Genomic DNA, 21,704 nt, shown 5'->3' on the forward strand with positions numbered 1-21,704 from the left:
AAAAGCATGAAAAAGTGAAAATGTTGCTTTTGACACTGAAAAACATGAAAAAACGGAAATTTTGTATTACAAGGCAAAAACACATGGAGAAGTGAAAATTTTGCTTTTGTCTTGTAAAAAACATGAAAAAGTCCAACTATTGCTTCTGACGTTTGAAGACAAAAGCGAAAATATTATTGACAATTTTGATTCTGAAGCAAAAATACATGAAAAAAATGAAATTTTTGCTTCTGAACCAAAAGAAAAAAGAAAAAGTGATAATTTTACTTTTGAAACGAAAGGCATGAAAAAGTGAAAATGTTGTTTCTGACGTGAAAAGACATGACAATTGATATTTTTGTCCAATCTGAAAAATATATATATTTATATTTAAAATATAAATATTTATAATTAACAAATGTAGTTATTTGAATAAAAAACTTTGAGAACTCTATTTCTAATATATGTTTAATGCTGAAACAAGAGGAGTTAAAACCATAACTGGTCTCCCCTACTTAAACGATATTGTTTATTACCTTTTCTTCTGTTATCAGCAGGCATAATGTATATCTTCATTCATGAGGAAGTGTGCGTCATGACTTATCAAGACATATTTTAATCATCTTTGTGGGAAGACATCGCCCTGAAAAAAACCCTGGAATAGTTTAGTCATGAGATTATTTATCTAACTTATGTTTCTGTTTACTGACATTGCTTTGGTAGCAGTTTATAACTGTCCCACCTGTTCAGACATTTTTATAGCTGGGTGAGGAGTGGCATTGTTGTGTTCAGTACTGTGAGTCGTAAACCAAAGTCTAATTGGATAAGATTTTAGGAACACATTTCCAGGGTGTCTATCATCAATACAGGGCTGTTTTTTCTTACATGAGTGAATGATAAAAATCCTAGAGTGTGTCAGCACATATCTTTGTTTTTTTCCCTATTAAATTGTCTCATATTCTGACCAAAATAATTGAATGAATTCATTTAATAACAAGCATGCTGCGCTTCATCTGCTCTCATGGTTAAAAAAAAAGACTATTATTTGCCAATATGACCCATTTGATATTTTTTCTAATGTTTGAATTATTTGAGGTAAATCAGACAAATGAGCATTTATAATCTGTTTTACACCTTACTAACATCATGGCTGTAGGGATTGCAAAGGCTGTCTGTCATTTGGTCAGGGCACCACCATGGTGATACAAACTGAAACATACCAAAACACTTAGACTGGAGTTAGACTGACCTGAGAAACTTTCAGTTTTTTTTCGTACCTTTTTTCTGTAAAAAATTGGAACAGGGTTAATGTCGCTGCAGGGTGAATTGTAATACCAGTAACTAACCCATCATAGCACCACCACCAGGTCAAAACCATAGAGTGTAGTCAGTGACGTCACCCAATTATTTCTGAGCAGGTACTCCGGGGACCAAAGATGGCAGTCGACATATTGGACATTCTGACTCCAACTAACTTTTGATCAGTCTAGAAACTGGCAAAGAGGAGATTTGTAGGTCATAGTCTTGCCGCCTATAGCAAACAGATTCATAGTGCCCACCTACCAGTCAAATTAGCCATGTTCCCACTTATCTGTAAAAATCTGCATCACTCCAGTGTGAAGTTTATAAAACAGATGAGTCACAAAAAATCCACCCCTTGCACAGCTGTCACAAATAAAGGAATGAGGTCTAGAGATCAAGTCACCTTTATGTACCGGGCTGTTAACATGAGTCACTCTGGATTAAACATGGACACACTAATATGGGCCCTGATGTGATTTCTTCCGCTTTTATGTGGACACTCAAGTAACTGCAGTTTCTCCTGCACTTCCCCATTGACTTCATTTTTAACACTAGAGACTGCGGCTTAGTGAAAACCTTATTCCCAGTATAATTCAGTTAATGATGAAATACCTTTGAAACCAATAACAATCCCTTTAGTTTTGCTTTTTTTAAATCAAGTGCTAATCAGCTAATTGCTAGCATACTAGCACACTGAATTGAGAAAGTGAATCTGAAAATACTATACCTGTTTAGTGGTAAGTGTTAATAGAATGTATTTATGTAGCATTTCCTTTGGTCCTCTGACCACTCAGTGCTTTTTACATTAAATGTAACATACATCCAATCAAACAAACCACATCCATATAGGGATGGCATTTACACACCAGCACATCCACCGGAACCTGGGACCCTAACCTTCTGGTTAAGAGACGACCGACTCTACCACTGAGCCACAACCGGCCCATGATGTCAGCAGGTTAGCATTGACATTAACATTTTAGCATGCTGGTGTTAGCATTTAGCTATAAAACTGCTTTCTTGCAGAACAAGTATTAAAGTTGCTTTAACAAGTGCATCATCGTGAAAACAATATTCTCTACCTTAAGTGCAGTTAGTATGACAGGAAAACAGCATAAAGTATCAATATTTCTTTATTTTAAAACTTAAAAAATAAGGTTTCAATGCAATCAAAAAAAGATTCTCGAAAAGTTCCCAAACCTTGTTGCAGAACTTCAGCTTTTTTCTCCTTTTTTTGGAATATTGAAATGTTAGGGATTTAAATGAAGTGTCATCCCTGTATTCTGAAGACCACAGTTTCATCAGAAATGTTACAGCTACTATTGAATGTTTTCTGTCAGAGTAAAGATGTGTGAGACTGTGCTTTTGCTTTGAGGAAAATGTTTATGAATGAATCCATTGGGTGGAAGAGAAGATAATCCTTTGTGTGTTGGCCTTTAATTAGGAAGGCAGACCAAAAGGGGGGCTAATTGGGAAGAGCTCATTAGGAAGGTACATGGATGTGTGGTTTCAGTAATTGTTTCTGATGAGACACTTTTTAGAAAGGCTACTGGTCACATCGGGTATTTTCAATGGAGGCAGAAAGACTGCTTGTTGTTGCCATGACAACACTACCAGCATCAATTCAGACAAAAGAGCAGTTCAGACGCGCCTGGGTTCTGGTCTGGACTTTCGTGAGCCAGTATGGCAAAATGCCATGTTTTACTGGTGACCGGGCTGGTTTAGCCAATGATGGAACGAGGCGGTTTCCTGCCTGTCCTCTATCTTTCAATCTGACCAGGCTTCAACAGTCAAAATGTGGCCATGTATGAGAGCAAACAACAGGTGGATACTTTGAGCTCTGGAAACTTGATCTATTTTAGTTCAGGGGGATGCTTATGGGTGTTTCTTTCATTACAAAAGAGGAAGTCAAGTGCAGTTTTACTGGCGGTGCGTGTCTTTTACGTTAATCATTTAACTTTACAGCCTCCTGACGATAATCCCAAGGAGGAACAAGAGTCAAAGGTCTCATCCTGACATCAGTAAAGGAGAGGCTCTCAGGTGAATGTCGACTGGTAAGTAAGACTGATATTTTTCAACATAGATTAACCTTTTAAAAGTTTTCACTGGCTGTTTCAGTCACTTCACAGTGTGACGACTATCAAAAAAAGAACAATTTGAGCTTTTCTTCTGTGATGTTTGTCTTTCATTTGATGGGTCGTTTGTTTTATTCTCTTCAACCTAACATGGTCAACCATCTTGTACTGTCGTGTGAAACAACAAGGCAATTTTATCTTACTGCTTGTCTTTAAATGGACACACATTTTAATCAAATAGCTCTCAAAAGAATGGATATACAAAATCCTTTATCCTCTGAAGTCACTGCAATAAAAACAGTGTATTCTCATATGAATATATAAAATGTTTCTCATAACATCCAAAACAAACTAAAAGTGCTAACAAGATTGTTTTCTATCCTTACAACTAATCAATAAGACAGATGCCAAAACTCATAAAAGCTAAGATAGCCTCAACCATTCACACTCACTAAAGACTCACTGTGTTCCTTAAATCGTTGAAATAGACAGTTACTTATATTAAGTTTAAACCAAGTTCAGATTACTCCTGGATTTAAATTATATACATTTTCCTTCTAAATTCTGGTGTCTTGTTATCAAACTTTAACCTAATAAAAAAAGTGCTTTGTTGCTGTGATTCTTCCAACATTTCCAGATGTTTTTCACATGTTGCTCATGTATTATGGCAGGGTTTTATTATTTGCAGGAAAATTTGATACCAATACTTGGAAAGATGATCTAAATCTTTTTTTTATTAATTCTGTTTATCACATAGAGCAGATGTCAGTGTAACAAACTCTGCTCCACCTTTCCCTTATACATTTTATGAAGAAAGGGCAGAAAGCAGGGCACTAGCCTGGGTGTGTCTATAATATATACAACATGCTGTTACATTTCAACCAATGTAAATCAGAGCAGCTGCGTTTTTCTTCCCTTTTTAATTCCTTCAGGTAACTTTAACTTGTTTTGTTTGGCTGCAAAACTGAAAACTATGGCTCTGACAACATCATACATGTTGTGATGATGATGATGATGATGATGATGATGGTAACTTTTCATTATTATCTTCAAATTATTCAGTTTGACTCAATATTATATATTAATATTCAGTGCAAGTCAAAATTTAAAATTGGTCATAATTTTAGAAGGCTCATTCACATCATCCTCAGCCATACTCTGTGCTAATGCTTATTTACAAGTGTTAGCACAACACGCTAAACTAAGACTACGCACATTGTACCATACATGCTAAATGTAACTTTACAGGGGTAAGCTAATTTGCCAAACAGCTTTACAGTTGTTGTGCTAAACTCATATATAGTTAGCATACTGGTGATTACATTTAGCTTAAAGCTCCTCATATCTTTAGCTGAACCTAACAAGACTCAGTAACATGGTTGCAGGCATAGCAGTATACTCTTTTACTATTGTTGCTTGTTGTTGGTAAGTAAATCATCATGTTTAGTGAGGTTGTTATTTAGAGTTGGAACTCTTACACAGTTAAACTGAACATCGTGCCGAACATTTCCACTGATCGTTAAGTATAGCAGGATGAACAGAATCAGCGCTGCACTGGATAAAGTTTTTCTCCCCTTATCACTGTCAGAGACTGTGACTGTTTATATGGAATTTAGTAATTTTCACAGCACCTAAAAAGTGTTCCCCCCGTCTCAAAAAGAAGAGAAAAGAAAAGGCATAATGAGCGCTGTGCATTGTGGGAAACAGTACGCGAGGCAGACTGGTCCGATGCATACTGTGAAATTTTAACGAATCAGTAGACATCCGGGGAGTTTTGGCATACTGCAGATTTTGCTTCGTTCACATACTACTTACTACATACTGAATTTTGGCCAATCAGTGCGTACTGCTAGTATAGTTGGCGGTTTCGAAAACAGCCCGTGACATTTTCTTTTACATTGATCAATCCTTAAACAGGGCAGTTTCACACAGCATGTTGTTCTTAATGCGCCATCTATACTTTTGTAGATTTCTGTCACAGCCAACAGTTTTGTGTCTTTAACCTATTCTGCCTTCCTGTGCTATTTTAATCTTTTCTTGTTTATCCTACTGTAGACAAACTCATGCCAAATTAACTTCTTCCTGTGCATTGATACTGCTGCTTATCCTCAGGAATCTGCAATTAGAAACAGCATCTATGACAATGGTTTCTTCTTCATACCAACAGTTAGCTTTTAAAGGTGACATATCACGCTTTTTCCATCAAAATATATTGGTCTAAGAGGTCCCCAAAACATGTCTTTAAAGTTTATGCTAAAAAAAAACCCCTTTGAAATCAGATTTGGCATGCCTGAAAAGCCCTCTTCTTCAGCCCTCCTCAGAACAGTCTGTTTTCCCTCTGACCACGCCCCCTCAGGAAGTGGATATCCCCTCGGCTCTCCAGCACGTTGATCTAATGTTTACATGTTGGCTGAATATACACGGCTGCTCACAGACCAGCGTTACTTCAACCCTCTAAATCTGATCCAGAATCTGATCCTGATGGAGAGGCGCCTGCAGCAGGACCTTTCTGAACCATTGGTCACAGATTTAGTGTTTCTTGTCGTTTTATTTATCAGTATGTCGGCGTGTGTCTTGGTACACAGCTACGAACATGTAGCTATGTGGCTATGCTAACTAGCGCTAGCACTTTTCCATGAAAAATAAAAATCATCATGTAGACATGCCAGGGACACATATTTCAGGTAGAGAACCATTAAAAAATCGATTTTGCATGATATGTCACCTTTAAAAGCTGACAACCCGTGGCCATGAAGTATTGACCAATCAGAATTAACTATTGCTGTGAATTTTGCAAGGCATTCACAGCATGTGTTCAATTGCAATATTCTTTATGAAAGGGATAATGTATACTTCTACTGCCAGTGGTTGTGCAAAAAATAATCTATTCAGGGTGATGAAAAATTTTAAGGGAGTATGATTTTCATGATTCAAAATGATTTATGTATACAGCTTTGAAAATAGCCCCTCTAATTCTGCCTAGTGTAGGTCGATTTAACATTAAAGTGAGTAATTTTACAGTCAAGTCACATTCCAACAACGTGATTCACATTCAATTAAACAATTCCAAAGTGAACAGGTTTTCTAAAAGAATAGAAATCTTACATTTTGTCCTCATTCAGCTCTCCCTCTTCTCAGAGCTTTGCAGTTTACATGCTTTTAAAAATAAATGAGGCAAAAGTTTATCCCTGCTGCTGTGTAATACCTTGATTGATCTGACATAATGTGTGATAGGTTTGCCTGTGGTTTTGCTTATGTTAATGAAAGTTAATAACAATCGTCAAGGGCTTGTCAAGGGGTTTTGACCAATCAGAATCAAGCATCACAGCCGGAAGATCTGAGAGAGAGCCGGATAAGAAAGCAAAATAATTTACCATCCAGCCAGTAGATGCCTAACTGTCAAAAAACTAGACCAACTGCCCCCGCAACTCTTATGTTAACTCTTGCCAGAAATTCTTGTCAGATTTCTTCCTCTTTTTTTAATGTAATAATTTTGGGCATTTTTGCCTTCATTGGATAGGACAGCTGTTGAGACAGGAAACGTGGGAGTAGAGAGTGGGGGAAGATAATCAGCAAATGGCTGAGGTGGGAAATCAAACCAGTGAACACTGTGACAAGGTCTATAGCCCCTGTTTATGGGGCACACACTTAGACTGCTAGGCCAATGTCGCCCAATGCAAGCACTATTTTAAGACAGACATTTTGCACATTTTGTTGGACCATTTTTAAAGTGATCAAATCCTCCCTCACCCTCTTTTCCCACTAATTCATCTTAATTAAGTCTAAACTCATCTTCATTGTCTGTCCTTATCTTCTTTACTTTCCTCAGCTTCTTCATCATTTCATCCTTCAACTACCTCTTCTCAGACACAGCGATTCAGTTAAACCCCAGCTCCTCAGCGTTTAGTCAAATATCCACATTTTAATTAAGACACAGTATTTCAGGTCTGCCAAAACCAAATAACCTTTATGTAACAATGTTCAAACATGGAATAAGCAGGAAAGTGCCAGCTGCACATTATATTTAACAACTTTCATAAATAACAAAGCTTATCCTACTTTTTAAGTATGCAACACTAGTAGTTTGAACACCAGCTATTCCACAGTGTATTCGATATTTTTCATCTCACTTATGGTAAGCACTTTTTTCAGCATGCAGCATTAGCAGTTTAGCACCAGCTTTTCAACATATTAATCAACATCTTTTGTACATACTCTATTTTATTCAACTTAGTCAAATCAGCATTAGCACTGAAGCGCAAGCATTCTTTCCTCAGAAATTGCATTCTCCAGAGAACACAGCTCTGAAATGATTTTAAAAGTTGCAAACCGGTTTTCTGTTGACTGTCAAGACAGGTAATATGGATCAAGTGAATTACAAGATGTCCCTTACTTTTTATTTGCAGACATGGAGGGGTTCTCAAGAGGTGTGTTGTTCTGCTTTTTGTGTATCATCTGCCAAACTAATGGTGAGTATTGGATTACTTATTTGAGCTATTACCATAATGCAATTACATCTCTACTAATTTTGTGATGAGATGTGTGTGTTTTTATTTATCTATTTTCCTTTTTTTTTTAATTACAGCAAATACCAGTCCTGAAATCACTGATTTTGTTTATAATGTGTGTGAAGACCATCCAGCAGGTGTGTGCAAAATTAAAATTTTGTTTTTATTTCACCTTTGTGACATTACCCCTGATAAATAAAAAAACATTTATATTCATCCTTATGACTATGTTTCTGCAGATGTGGTGGCATTCACTATAGTTGCATCGGACCCAGATAATGACCCACTGACCTTTTCTCTCGCTGGGATCAACGCTGGATACTTTGAAGTTGAGAGTCACACTGGGAGAGTAATAGTCAAAAGAAAGCTAGATAAAGAGGTATGATCTGGAGGAAGTAGAAACTCCTCAGTATGATGGAGTTCCATTGTGATCCACTGTGAGTTAATTCAGTTAATCAATGTTTTTTAATGTTTTTTTCTTCCAGAGCAATGATGTCATGCCACTTGATGTTATTGTCTATGATGGCCACAATACTGTGAGTGGCATCTCAGCTGGTTTCAATCTCTAATTTCATATCAATTTGATAATTACATAGGTATGAAATGTTTTTTTCAGATTACAGAGGAAATAAACATAATATTATCAGAGGCCAACGACAACAGACCCATATTTCAAGAGGCTTCATATGATTTCACGTTTCCAGAAGTAAGTCAAATATCGACTAATTTTTGATCTTTTTCTTACTCCAGCGTGATTTGTTATTAACATTTTGAATGTAAGAAAACCACTGACTACAATCCTCTGTAAGATTAATTCAGTACATTTCCGATCCATTCTCATGCCAAGAAGTATTCATGCAGTCCTTATGACACATTTAAGTCTGTTTCTTTTCTGTTTTTGTACCTATCAATTTCACCAGAATACTGCTGTAGGGTCATCTCTGTTCACGGTGAAGGCCACTGATGCAGACACCTCATTGGCTGGAGTTGTTCATTACAGCATTGATGAAGTAAGCTTCCCCTGTAAATCATGTATTTGTTTGTACAAACAAACAGACAGACCAAAAAAAGTTAATACGTTCATCATCTCTAATGAATCAACATTTACATTTTATTTTCCAGGTTACCCCAAGCTCTGGAATTGGACTGTTTGACATCGTAGACAACACCGGTGAAGTCAGATTAATTGGAAATCTGAATTACACAGAGCTGAGCACTTTCTATCGCTTGAAGATAAACGCAACTGTAAGTTTTATGTTTTACATATTTGACCTTAATTTTAGGGGCAAGCTCGATTGTTTCGTTGCTGAGAATGAAAGAATTAGATTGATACCACTCCCTGTCTGTATGCTACATGTGCAGCTACAGTAGGATCTGTACAGTTGTCATGATAAGGGGCCCAGGCGATTTACAGGTACTCCCGGCAGATCCTGGGCAAAAAAACAAACAAACATATAAACTAAAATCTAATAATATTTGGCCTCATGGAGTTGTTGTCTATTTCACTTATTTATGTTGTGTTAATACAGCACAGTTGCAACAAGGGCATTGAAATTATGTAAGTGGATTGTTGATTTTTGCTTTCATGGTAAGGTATTCACTAATATGGCTGCTGAGGCTGCTAATTATATGCTGCGGTAGAGTTCAAAAGTAAATTCCCTACAAGGACAATCAAGCGTATCGTATTGTATCACACCATATGGTATCGTATTGTATTGAATCGTGTCATATCGTATCTTATTGTATCATATTTAGGGCTGTCAAACAATTGGTTTTTTTTAATCGCTTGATTGTCCATAGTTAACTCATGATTGAATACAAATATACTTGCTTTGTGCAAATATATATATTATTATCATTGCAATATTCCAAAACAATGACAATCAATGTGCAGAAAATTCTCCAGAATATCCTTAAAAATGTACCATGTTCCCAAATAAACTAAAAAACATTGCATGGCAAACTCAAGCCCAACAAGCAACATCAGATGGGCAAATTGACCTGAGTATAATATTACAATGTAGTGTCTAACTTTAGACCTGTAAAGATGAACTTAAAGGTGACATATCATGCTTTTTTCATCAATATATATTGGTCTAAGAGGTCCCCAAAACATGTCTTTAAAGTTTATGCTCAAAAAAACACTTTGAAATCAGATTTTGGCATGCCTGAAAAGTCCTTTTCTTCAGTCCTCCTCAGAACACTCTATTTTCCCTCTTACCATGCCCCCTCAGGAAGTGGATGTGCCTCGGCTCTCCAGCACGTTGATCTAATGTTTACATGTTGGCTGAATATACACGACTGCTCAGAGATCGCATTACTTCAACCCTCTAAATCTGATCCTGACGGAGAGACGCCTGTAGCAGGACCTTTCTGAACGATTGGTCATAGATTTAGTGTTTCTTGTTGTTTTATTTATCAGTATGTAGACGTGTGTCTTGGTACACAGCTACGAACATGTAGCTATGTGGCTATGCTAACTAGCGCTAGCACTTATCCATGATAAATAACAATCATCCACTAGATCTTCAAATCTGCAGACGTGGGGAGTAAAACCGACCTCTGCCAGAAAGGCAGCAGGAACTTTTATGAAGGATTGGTCACAGATTTAGTGTTTCTTGTTGTTTTATTTGTCAGTATGTCGACGTGTGTCTTGGTACACAGCTACAGCTACAGCTACAGCTACAGCTACAGCTACAGCTACAGCTACAGCTACAGCTACAGCTACAGCTACAGCTACAGCTACAGCTACAGCTACAGCTACAGCTACGAACATGTAGCTATGTAGCTATGCTAACTAGCGCTAGCACTTATCCATGACAAATAAAAATCATCCACTAGATCTTCAAATCTGCAGACGTGGGGAGTAAAACCGACCTTTGTGTTTATTAAGACAGCCTACAACTAGCATGCCTCGCTCCTAAGCTCCTTGTTAGCACACATTTGTGCAGGTAATGAAAAACGGGGAGGGGATTCAGTATTATTTTATACAGTCTATGGGCTGAACAAGCTCCGAGCTCTGACTCTGTGACAGACCAGATATTGTTGTTACGTAACAAAAACACGGAAGTCTGAAACGGCTCGTTTCACACACATTTACAGAAAGGTGTAGAAATCAAAACAGGGGCAGAATGGATTTTTTTCATTCTCGGGGGGTTTGTAGACATGCCAGGGACACATATTTCAGGTAGAGAACCATTAAAAAGTCAATTTTGCATGATATGTCACCTTTAACACCCCTGTTTTATAAAGCAGCTCAACACAAAACCATGGACCTCATACATAACAACAATAGACACATACAACACATACAACAAGTAGCCTACATTGGTCAGTTAAATTTTCTGTCCCTCAAAGATCATTCACTAGAACTTTTAGAAATAAAGCAAATAATTCCACACAGTGTAATAGTGTCTCACCTCATGTTGAAATTAAGTCCATATTGGATATTTTTTGAGACTATTCAAACATGGAGTCTCATACTAACACAAAAGAATCTCCACATTGTGGCACTATTTGGTACTGCAGATATATTAACTCTAGACTGACTGTTACAGTGGGTCATATCACAGACAAAAACTACGTATTAAAGATCATAGATCTTAACGCGTTATTGACCTTATTTATTTATTTAACTTTGACAGCTCTTATAGTATAATTTATAATGACAGTAGACCTAAGAAGGTGCTGTAAAATGTACATGTTGATTTTGGTCTGCTAATAATAGCATTTAGTTGTTTTTCAGATAGATTTCCTTGATCATTTTTAAAATGTCACTTAATCAGTTTATAATTATAACTGTAGCAGATATATTTTGTGTCTCTTAGACTCTTAAACTTTCTCTTCCCGTAACAGGATGGTGGAGGTCATTGTTATTACAATGTGACCCAGTACTTCTCAACTATTGTTTATTCCTTCATTACGGTTGAGGACATGCCAGACCTTGACCCACAGTTTCTTGGTGTTCCCTATGTGGGGAGGATTGAAGAGAATTCTCCTTTGGTGAGTGCTCAAGGATTTTATGTTCTGTAAAAGAAAGAGCTTAACTAGATCAATACAGATTTTCAAAAAGAGAGAGAAAAATTGTATGATCTTGATATCCTCCTGCTAATTCCACCTCCAATTTAAATAAAATATATTATCCGTTCTTTGATTTATTTGTGTGGATTTTCTTTTAGTTCTGATATATTTGTAGCTACGTGTCTTTGTGATATATATTAGCCATGATGCTATGTTGACTTTTGTGTAAATAACAACAAATTTTCTGCATCTTCGTTCTTCTTCTTGCAGGGCAAGTCCGTGTTTCAAGTGACTGCTGTAGACCAGGACAGAGGAGTCAATGATAGAATCATCTACAGCATTGAAGGTCTGCCTCTAAACTCAAATAAAAAGTCTAAAAATGTCTCTTTGCATGGAGTGATGGAATATGTTTTTTTTTTCACCTGTTGTTTGACAGATGCCACAGTGGATGGCCTGTTTGATATCTCATCAGATGATGGCATTATATCTGTGTTGTCAGAAATTGACAGAGAGGAATTTGGTGATACCGACACTGTAACATTGACTGTAAAGGTACAGCTGTCTTTTTTTACAAACATATCAATTTAGTCATTCATGATGATTTTACTCTGTTAGAATTAGTCCCTGTGGCGGAAAATGTTTATAATATAGGCACTTGTTCTCAGTAACTATATGTTACCTATCACTAGTGTACTGAATATTTTCTATAACACAGTATACACAGCTCCATGCACCTTTTTTATAAAACCATCCTTTTATTCTTAATACAAGTCATTAAGTTGAACTCGGGTCAATGGAATTGTCTTATTGTATATATCCAGACATTAAAATACTGTACTCTTATTTGATCTTAGGCCACTGAATCCAAAGACAACATCCATGGAGTCCGTGCCAGCACCACAACAAATGTACTGATCAACATCATTGATGTCAACGACAACCCACCGCAGTTTTACAAGTGTGGGTTCTCCTGTGTGATCGAAAGTCACTTCACAGAAGAGGTTTCTGAGAACTCACTGGGATCTATTTCCATCAACATGACAGTCAGAGATCTTGACAAAGTAAGAGACAAAAAGGGAGAAAGCTGTTTGGCTGAAATATGTTTTCTGAAACATGTCAAATACAGAAAGTGCAGCTCTGAATATTGTTAATGAGAATTATTAACCATCAGTTTTGGTTTTTCATAGATCTCCAACACTAAACTGACCCTGGGAGGAGCTGACAAGGATGTGTTTTCTGTTGAGCCGCAGTTCACCATGTCAGACAGCATTGTTCAGCTTCTGGTCAGGCAGCCCCAAAAACTGGACTTTGAGAAAACACAGCAAATGATTGTAGAAGTAAGTTTAAATAGACCAAGACTGGAGACATTTTATACCTGTGTGTCATTTTGAAGCCAGTCTCAGGTACTCCCTGTGATATGTTATTGTACAGGTGATTGCCACAGACCAAGGTGATATGAGCCTCCACTCCACTGCTACAGTTACTATCATCATCATGGACACAAATGACAACAGCCCTGAGTTTCCACAGCCTACATACAGACTGAATGTGACTGAGCACTCTGAAGTTGGGACTGTAGTAGCCAACATTACTGTAAGTATTTCACTATCTGAATATTGTCACCCTATTAAAATAATAGCATAAGTCATTTTTAAGTTTTTGGGAAACACAAAAAACCTAACCAAATAAATATGATATTTATTAATCATTTCAATCAAAAAGGCCTTGACAGTGGATGACTGTTGACATACATAGAATGTTGTGTGTCAATTATTTAACATTAAAGAATGTTATGCTAATGCATAGGACTGCTGTAATTCCTTCCTTGGTGGTATCAGTCTTTTTTCAATCTTACTGGATTAGGATTAATTCTTCTGCTATTGTACTTCCAAGTTAATGGCCTATAGTATTTCAACAGCAAAAGGTACCAAGAGTTGTCCACTACAAGTCAAAAATGCCCCACCTGATGACATTTGTTCATTACAGATAAACAACTTGAGCAACTATAATTTAGCCTACAATACAAATACATTAAAGCTTATCAGAAACCTTGTTTCTGTCCCCAATCTAAATGAAACAACCATCAGAGTACTACATCTTAATGAAGTAAGTTTGTAGTATGAAGCAATCTTTTGTGCACCAATCAATCCTGTAGTGTTTGGAGCCTAACCCCAGATTGAAAATACTGTACATTGAAAGAGCTTGGATACTGTGTTAAATGGGTTGTAATGTGTATGTTTCTTTGATTTTATTGTATGCTTCTTTACACTGGCTACAAGTCACTTTTATAACAGAGTTCATAGTTTCATGATCTTTCCCTCAGCCCTATGGGGCTTAGTGCCAAGTTATTTATCAGGCCTTCTTTTGCCCTATGCCCCTCCCGCTCACTAAGATCCTCAGACACGTCCCTCTTTGTTGTCCCAAAGTCTAAACTATTAAGTAAAGTTGCTTTGGAGTCAGGGTTCCTCAACTTTGGAGTAATCTGCCTGAAGAAACCCAGGCTGCTTGTTCTGTAATGATTTAAATCACCTTTAAAGAGTCACTTTTATAAAACAGCCTTTTGGTGCCTTTGTTTCTGATTATTCTGTTTTTGTTTTTACTGTTTTGAAAAACTTTTATATGGCACTCAGAGGGGCTCAAATAAAATTTTTCCCTATAGGCAGAGGATCCTGACACCATGGATCAAGGCAAGCTCACCTACAGCCTTCTTCCCGACAGCATGTATGTCAACTCCCTTCTGGTTATATAAATGCAGGCACAGCTTATCTTAAACTATCATACTAAATGTGCATACACAGCTGAAATACCTCTTTGTTTCAGACTACTGTATTTTGATGTGGAGAAAGACACTGGTGTAGTTCGCGTGAAAGACAAAGCTCTGTTGGACCGTGAGGTCAGATCTCTGTACTCAGCAACTCTGCAGGCAAGAGACACAGACGAAAAGCCAGGCAGCACAGTGCTTGAGATCAATGTGCTGGACATCAATGACCAGCCTCCAGTCATCAGCAGAGACTCTTACCTGGATTTTGTCAAAGAGGGTGGAACGCTTGAGCTTAAGATAGAGGTAAGTGCAAGAGAACAATGAGAGTTAATATTTTATCCTCCTCCATGTGGGAGATGCTGTATGTAAACAATGATTGACCTTATTCTTATATGCACCAGTTGGAAGATGATGAAGAAGAGGAAGTTGTTGGGGGAGTGGTTGTTGTTGCATTCTAATAAGTTTTTGATAGTTAAAAATTGACCAATGGAGGATCATACAGTTTTGCTCATGTGTTTGTCATTTGGACAGGCCACTGACGCAGACGACCCAGACACAGAAAACAGTCAGATAGTGTTTAGCATTGAAGACAGCAGGTACAGTGACTTATTCACAATCGACCCAAACACTGGTGTGCTAAGAAACAGCAAGGAGCTTGATCGTGAGGCCCTGGACCCAGAGCTTGGAGGAAGGATTGAGCTCAATGTAACTGCCACTGACAAGGGTATTCCTCGACTGTCCACCACAGTCCCTGTTATCATTAATGTAGAGGTGAGTCTTCAGCCGTTTCAATATTTATACAGACTGGTTCAGCTGCTCGTCTTGGGCATGATAATTGTCAGTGTTTTCATTTGATGCTTCTTAGGATGTCAATGACAATATACCAGAGTTTGCAGAGCCGTCTTACCAATTCTACGTCAAAGAAGGAGAAAAAGGTATTTATATTTGCAAAGCCTTTAAGTGTTTATATTTGTGTGGCTGAATTTCAATGATATTATTCCGTCTGATCAGGTGCATTCGTGGGTTCTGTCACTGCTATGGATTTGGACCAAACCAGGGATTTTAACCGCATTTCATTCAGCATTGTTGATGGAAGCTTTGGCAGCTTCATCATACGCACGTTTGCAATGGAGCCGGGTTACAGGGGGAACATCACCGTGGACCCTGAAATTGAGCTGGACTACGAGAGTGAACATAAGCGGTTCACACTGCGGGTGGAGGCAGTAGATCTAGAGCAATCCAGTTCCGAAGTGATAGTGGTCGTGCATGTGGAGGACGTGAACGACGAGCGGCCTGAAATCATGCGTCCAGATGCCATCAGGATAAAGGAGAACACCACCTACAGCCAGATTGGGGAGTTTTTGGCACATGACACAGACGGAAACCACTCACTGGTTTTCCAGCTGAAGTCCATCCAATGCAGATGTAACGGCTCTCTGACACCCTGCAATTATGTTACCATGGATCCTACAGGGATGGTCAGTGCAAACCCAGAGATCACAATGGACTATGAACAATGTGACCAGGTGCTGGTTGAGGCTCAGGTGGTGGATGAGTACACGGAGAAAGGAGAGAACTACAGTGCTACAACAGGTTTGCACTTGCTAGTTTACAAACAAAAATAGCATTTACATCATTGAATCATGAAATACTGACCTACATACGCCACAAAAATTCACTTCATTTTTCTCAACTTGTTTCAGAAACAATGGAGATCAACATTGACGACATCAATGACAACATCCCAGAATTCCTTTTCTCAGATTCTGTGTTTGGTGAGTGCAGATTACTAACATTAAATGATAGTATCCCCTTTGAGGGAGGCCTGCCTGCTAATACACTTTGGTCATTGTTTACGTTTGTTTGCCACATCCACCGTGTGAGCCCTTACAAGAACCCTCATATATATTCTAATAGTGTTGAATTATGATTACAAAGTTCAATACTGATTCCCTGTCTTTGGACTTTAGTTGTGGTGTCTGAGAGTGCCAGTAAGGGAACATCTGTAGCAGGAGTCACTGTGAGTATGAAAAAAACCAACACCAATCAGCTATAATAATATGACCAAGGGCATGAGCCCATGGCAATAAGATCATGGGCAGTCAAGGCCCATCAGTGCTGGTGAGGAGTGAAGGCTTGGTCGTGTGGCCAGAAAAGCAAGTGAAGTTGAAACTACTCAAAAAGTTAATACTGCTTGTGATAGAAACTGCTTGAGTGTGGGGCTGCATAGCCGCAGACTGGTCAGTGTGCCTTTGCTGACCCCACCCAAAGTGGGCACATGAGCATAATGGAGGAAGGAAGAGGGGGCCTGGAGGAACATCACAACAGGTTCAAGGGGATGACTTGGTCACCAAATTACCCTGATTTCAATCCAGTTAAGCATCTGGGGACAACCAAGTCTGATCCATGAATGCCCCACCTTGCAACCTACAGGACTTAAAGGCTCTGCTTCTAACATTGTGGTGCTAGATACCACTGAACAAATGTTTCATCAGGCCAGGGCTGTTTTGGCCCTACCTTGATAGAGACAGGACCTACACAGTGAACAAAATTTGTGGCATGCCTTCTGATTCCTTTTGTTGCCTTCAGGCTACAGACCGGGACTCTGGAATAAATCGCCAGATTGAGTTTGAAGTAACAGCAGTCCAGTTTAAAAACAGCAACAGTCAAACAAACAAGACAAGGCTGCTGTTTGAGGCCGTCACCACACAGCAAAAGGACGTTTATGTTGGAATCATTCAGTGAGTACAAAAATATCTGTATGTCTTTCTGCATGTCTATTGAGTATGTATTTTTTCATGCTGATGTTATATAAAAAATGGTTCAATCTTGGTTGTGTTGTCCTGTGTGACAGTGGTGTGGATATGATGGTCTCTCACATTTCTGCACTTGCTTGGCTGTGATTGAGGCTGCTCTCATAGTTTCACTTACTTTATAGGACTACTGAGGCACTGGATGTGACACTGAAGGGGAAGTATTTGGTAACAGTAACAGCAACTGACACCGGTGGCCTTTTCACCAGCACTGTGCTGGAGGTGGGTGATTAAAATCATAAAGCTTACCTTTAATTCATGACCCACATTGTAACTTATCCAATAGAATGACTGTGAGATTTCCTCCTGTGCCATAACTTTTGTTCTTATTATTTTACAGATCTTTACAGTAGATGACTCCTACAGAGTCGAACTTGAGTTTACACCTTCTGAAGAAGAGGTTGAAGAAAAACTCAGCGACATCATTAGGTACACGTCTGCATGGTTTGGTCAGGTTTGATTGATGGCAGAGATTCCTCTCTATTATTTCATCAAGTTCTGTATGAACTCTGTTTCTCTCAGACTTTGTGTCACTCTGTATTTTCAGGGCCCTGACCGCTGCCACCAAGACTGCTGTGGAAATAGTTTCAATTAGGCCTAACACAGATGAAACATCCAGGTGAATTCCTTGTTCTCTGCACCTTCAAATCACCATATTATAATCATGAAGTAGTTACAGATCCACATTATATAATGTTTGCTGGTGTTAAAAGGAATACAAAATAATCTCTGTCTTGCACATATGCACAGAGAAAGGTGTCCACTAGATGGTGCCAGTGTCTTTGTAAACATATTATTTTGTACTAGTTAAAGATTTTTGGAGAGAATTACTACAGCAACACAAGAGAACTGAAATAAACCTTTCAGTAAGTGTTTAAGTGAGTTGAATTCTCCTCTCAGGGCTTCAAGTGGAACTATCATCGTGGTGTATTTTGTTTACGCCAACGGGACGGCTCTGACCTCTGATGATGTGGAAAAGATGATCTCTGATCCTGATCATTACTTTGTTCTTGAAGACCTTGGACTTGCAAACATTGTAAGTGAAAATAATTTTAGTGTTGAAGTTTTATTTTCTAAAGGGGTCGCTATATTGTAATGTCACTATCTCATAAGGTTTCACATTTAGCCTCACTGAAGCAGCATTACATGCCCTCATGGAATATTTCAAACTACTACAATATGTTTTTTTCTTACATTTAGTGTGTTTTACAAATAATACTTGCAAATTATATCAGAACTTTATAATTACATCAGAAATCAGCAAGTTTAAATGAAATAAAGGACACTTATGAACACCACCTACTAAGGATAGGTTTCTTACTTGTGTTTCAGGGGACATCTCCTGTCATCGATCAATCAGACCCACTGAAGTACGGCCTGTATGGCATGCTGGGAGGCCTCATCGTCGTGCTGGCTATCCTCACCACTTCCTTAATGTGTACACGCAGAAAGTAAGACAATGGATTTGAAACAACATGGGGACAGAAAAATTAAAGGATTTCTTAAAACAAAACCAAAAAATAAGAATAAATTCAATAAATGTTTTTCTTTATTTAATAACCATATTATCATAGACTAAAAACCATTATGCAAGAGTATGATGTGCAGTGTGAGAGTCCCATTCAATACAGAAAACTTCATCTGAATTCACAAAATCGCATTTCCCATGATTAAGGACATGTTGCATAATCAAAAATATTTCCCTTTAATTTTTCAGAAGCAGATTTATCATCCTGGCAAAGCGATATAGGCTAGCATCCAACTTATTTGAGCACAAATATGATGTGTTGTGTTTATATCCTAATCCACAGCTTCAAGAGGAAGCTGAAGGCAGCCAAAGCCATGAACTCTGCCGCCATGGTCAATTCTGATAACCAGAAAATTGGTTATGTGGTGCCCGGAACCAACAAATACAACATGGAGGGGTGAGGAGTGTAACAAGATAGATTAACAAGTAAACAGTGACATACAACACAACTCGGATTGTGATTTTCCACCTTTGTCTTTTATTATTTGCTAACAGGGCAAATCCTGTTCTAAACCTGAACATTGACTCAACCTTGGTCCTGGACCTGGACCTAGGGGAGGAGGAGAGCTCAGATGTCGACAAAGTCAGGTAAAGAAAAGCTCTATGTGACTCTACGTCTGTTTAGCAGTGTGTGCTCTGTCGGCTCTATTTGTGAAGGTGGTGACTGACAGTGACACATGACCTCACTCACTCTCCTCTTCGTAGCATGGCTGGTTTATAAACTGGGATTGTTTCCAGTTGAACATTTTGTCACAGTGGGCTCACTACGGCAGTCTGTAAATGAGAAGTGGCATTCTGTTACCAAGCCGGAGATTTGGTCCTTATTTAAATAAAATAAAAACACACTCTATTTGAAATGATTAAGTAGTAGATTTATTGCTTGGTTTTTCTTTTCCACTTAAGCCTCAACTCCCTTGACTGCAGTGATGACATGGCCTTCCCTGAAAAGGACACAAAACCAATCATGGTGAGTTAGCATTTCAAAGTCCATCTTTATCTGCACTGAGTAGAACATGTTCTACATTAAAAGCGTGTCTGCTCCTCATTAGAACATGATCCAGGAGGAGGAGGAGGAGGAGAATGGTAGCGGACCTCCAGAGTACATTGAGCCTCTGGGTGCAGTTCTCGCTCAGCGAGGCCAGAAGAGAGGCTCCGAAAATCCTCGTCTTGGTTATAGTAACCCTGCATTCAGCACCACAGACTTGTGATGGAAACAACAAAGGCAGACACCCTGCTGGAGGCCTTACATGGACAGATTTGCGTCTGTGTAATCAAGCTGACTAAATTACTAACAAGGAAGTCTTACTCTCAAATTGCCTTCTGTTCTTAACTTAAGTGATGTGTTGTGTTTTAATGGGATCATAGAACCCAGAAGTGCTTTCTTCTTTGTCTGAATGCTGTATCCAAGGAAAGCTACAAAGAAAACCAAAGTAGAAAATGTAAAATAAGATGTAAATATAATGATGCTCTGATCTATGAATCTCACAGATGAAGCTTGATAATATAATCAAGGACTGTTGAGAACATTGCTGTGACTCTCAGATGAAGCTACAACGAGGAGATGTTAGCTAAGCATTGTTTGTTTTGAATAAAGAGTATTAAAAATTTTGAAAGCCCTCGGCCATCAAGTTTTCTGTTTCTAGAATTCATGCTTAAGGAAACTGATGGCCAGCTCGCCATGCCTTAATATCTTGAGCAGAGACATGTTAGGCATATATTTAATCCTTCTCATCAAATACTTGGCCTGGAAGTACAAAAGCATATTTCCAAATTCAAACTTTTCCTTAAAATTAATAATTGGACAGAAGCAATGGGAAAGTATTAAATATGATATTGTTGCACATGTGAATCACTTTATTTCTGTAAATATATCAAGTGATGTTTGAAAACATGTTTGCTGTGAAAGCAACTTAAACACAAGTTATATATATATATGTATATACAATGTTGTGTCTCCCTGCAAGCAGCTGATTCTTTGACTGTTTGACTTTACTGACATTGAAATGAATGTATCACAAGTGCAAACTGTGAATAAAAGTAATTTCGTCATTGATTATAAGAAGTAAATGTATGAACAGCAACATCACCAACACGATAATAACTTCTGAATTTAAAAACATTTAAAGTAAGCTATATCACACAACTGAATCACTGATCGAAGCAAAAAGAAAAACCTTGTATCAGGAGTTGTTATTTTCTTGAATTAGCTTTATTTTTCCTATTCTTTACGTTTTTTAGTCTTCACAAACAAAGTCATGACATTGTGCCATATATAAAAGCAGAATACAAGACATTCAAAAGCATTAATGATGCTAAAGGGACTCTCCTCACATGGATCAAGGCATTATTTATGCAACCCTCAACTTCCATACATTGGATATCAAAAGTCTACACAACCCTGTTAAAATGCCATGTTTTGTGTTGTAAAAAAAATTACACCAAGATAAATCATTTCAGAACTTTCTCCACCTTTAATGTGACCTATAATGTGAACAATTCAACTGATTTAAAAAAAAAATCATTTAGGGGGAAGAATAAAAACTAAAAAACTAAAATAATGTGATTGCATAAGTGTACACACCCTCTTATAACGGGATGTGGCTGTGTTCAGAATTAACTAATCACATTCAGACTCATGACAAATAGTTTTCAGTATACACATGTCATAATTTAAAGTGACTCTGATTAATCCCGACAAAGATCAGCTGTTCTAGGACG

At 38.0% G+C, this 21,704-nt stretch overlaps 1 protein-coding gene across 3 annotated transcripts in view; it reads left to right on the plus strand.

Moving 5' to 3' along the window:
* The window catches only part of cdhr2 (cadherin related family member 2), a 25,750-nt gene extending 5,148 nt beyond the window's left edge, over positions 1 to 20,602 (plus strand). For 2 of the 3 annotated variants that reach the window (XM_034689633.1, XM_034689634.1), the window contains exons 2-32: positions 3,247 to 3,335; positions 7,763 to 7,825; positions 7,942 to 8,001; positions 8,104 to 8,243; positions 8,350 to 8,400; positions 8,481 to 8,570; positions 8,785 to 8,874; positions 8,987 to 9,109; positions 11,720 to 11,866; positions 12,155 to 12,230; positions 12,321 to 12,436; positions 12,739 to 12,945; positions 13,072 to 13,221; positions 13,316 to 13,477; positions 14,544 to 14,605; positions 14,705 to 14,948; positions 15,177 to 15,416; positions 15,511 to 15,580; positions 15,657 to 16,238; positions 16,349 to 16,420; positions 16,616 to 16,665; positions 17,235 to 17,386; positions 17,584 to 17,680; positions 17,799 to 17,887; positions 18,006 to 18,077; positions 18,359 to 18,494; positions 18,791 to 18,909; positions 19,270 to 19,383; positions 19,482 to 19,574; positions 19,890 to 19,953; positions 20,036 to 20,602. In XM_034689633.1, the coding sequence (XP_034545524.1) occupies positions 3,326 to 3,335; positions 7,763 to 7,825; positions 7,942 to 8,001; positions 8,104 to 8,243; positions 8,350 to 8,400; positions 8,481 to 8,570; positions 8,785 to 8,874; positions 8,987 to 9,109; positions 11,720 to 11,866; positions 12,155 to 12,230; positions 12,321 to 12,436; positions 12,739 to 12,945; positions 13,072 to 13,221; positions 13,316 to 13,477; positions 14,544 to 14,605; positions 14,705 to 14,948; positions 15,177 to 15,416; positions 15,511 to 15,580; positions 15,657 to 16,238; positions 16,349 to 16,420; positions 16,616 to 16,665; positions 17,235 to 17,386; positions 17,584 to 17,680; positions 17,799 to 17,887; positions 18,006 to 18,077; positions 18,359 to 18,494; positions 18,791 to 18,909; positions 19,270 to 19,383; positions 19,482 to 19,574; positions 19,890 to 19,953; positions 20,036 to 20,194 (3,900 nt within the window). In that variant the 5' untranslated portion in view covers positions 3,247 to 3,325 and the 3' untranslated portion in view covers positions 20,195 to 20,602. Of the gene's footprint in view, positions 1 to 2,892; positions 3,106 to 3,246; positions 3,336 to 7,762; positions 7,826 to 7,941; positions 8,002 to 8,103; positions 8,244 to 8,349; positions 8,401 to 8,480; positions 8,571 to 8,784; positions 8,875 to 8,986; positions 9,110 to 11,719; positions 11,867 to 12,154; positions 12,231 to 12,320; positions 12,437 to 12,738; positions 12,946 to 13,071; positions 13,222 to 13,315; positions 13,478 to 14,543; positions 14,606 to 14,704; positions 14,949 to 15,176; positions 15,417 to 15,510; positions 15,581 to 15,656; positions 16,239 to 16,348; positions 16,421 to 16,615; positions 16,666 to 17,234; positions 17,387 to 17,583; positions 17,681 to 17,798; positions 17,888 to 18,005; positions 18,078 to 18,358; positions 18,495 to 18,790; positions 18,910 to 19,269; positions 19,384 to 19,481; positions 19,575 to 19,889; positions 19,954 to 20,035 lie in introns of those variants that run through there. The other variant, XM_034689632.1, reaches the window with a different exon arrangement.
* The last annotated feature ends 1,102 nt before the right edge of the window (positions 20,603 to 21,704 follow it).

This window comes from Notolabrus celidotus, chromosome 8, assembly GCF_009762535.1.
Source record: "Notolabrus celidotus isolate fNotCel1 chromosome 8, fNotCel1.pri, whole genome shotgun sequence".
Classification (NCBI taxonomy): Eukaryota; Metazoa; Chordata; class Actinopteri; order Labriformes; family Labridae; genus Notolabrus; species Notolabrus celidotus.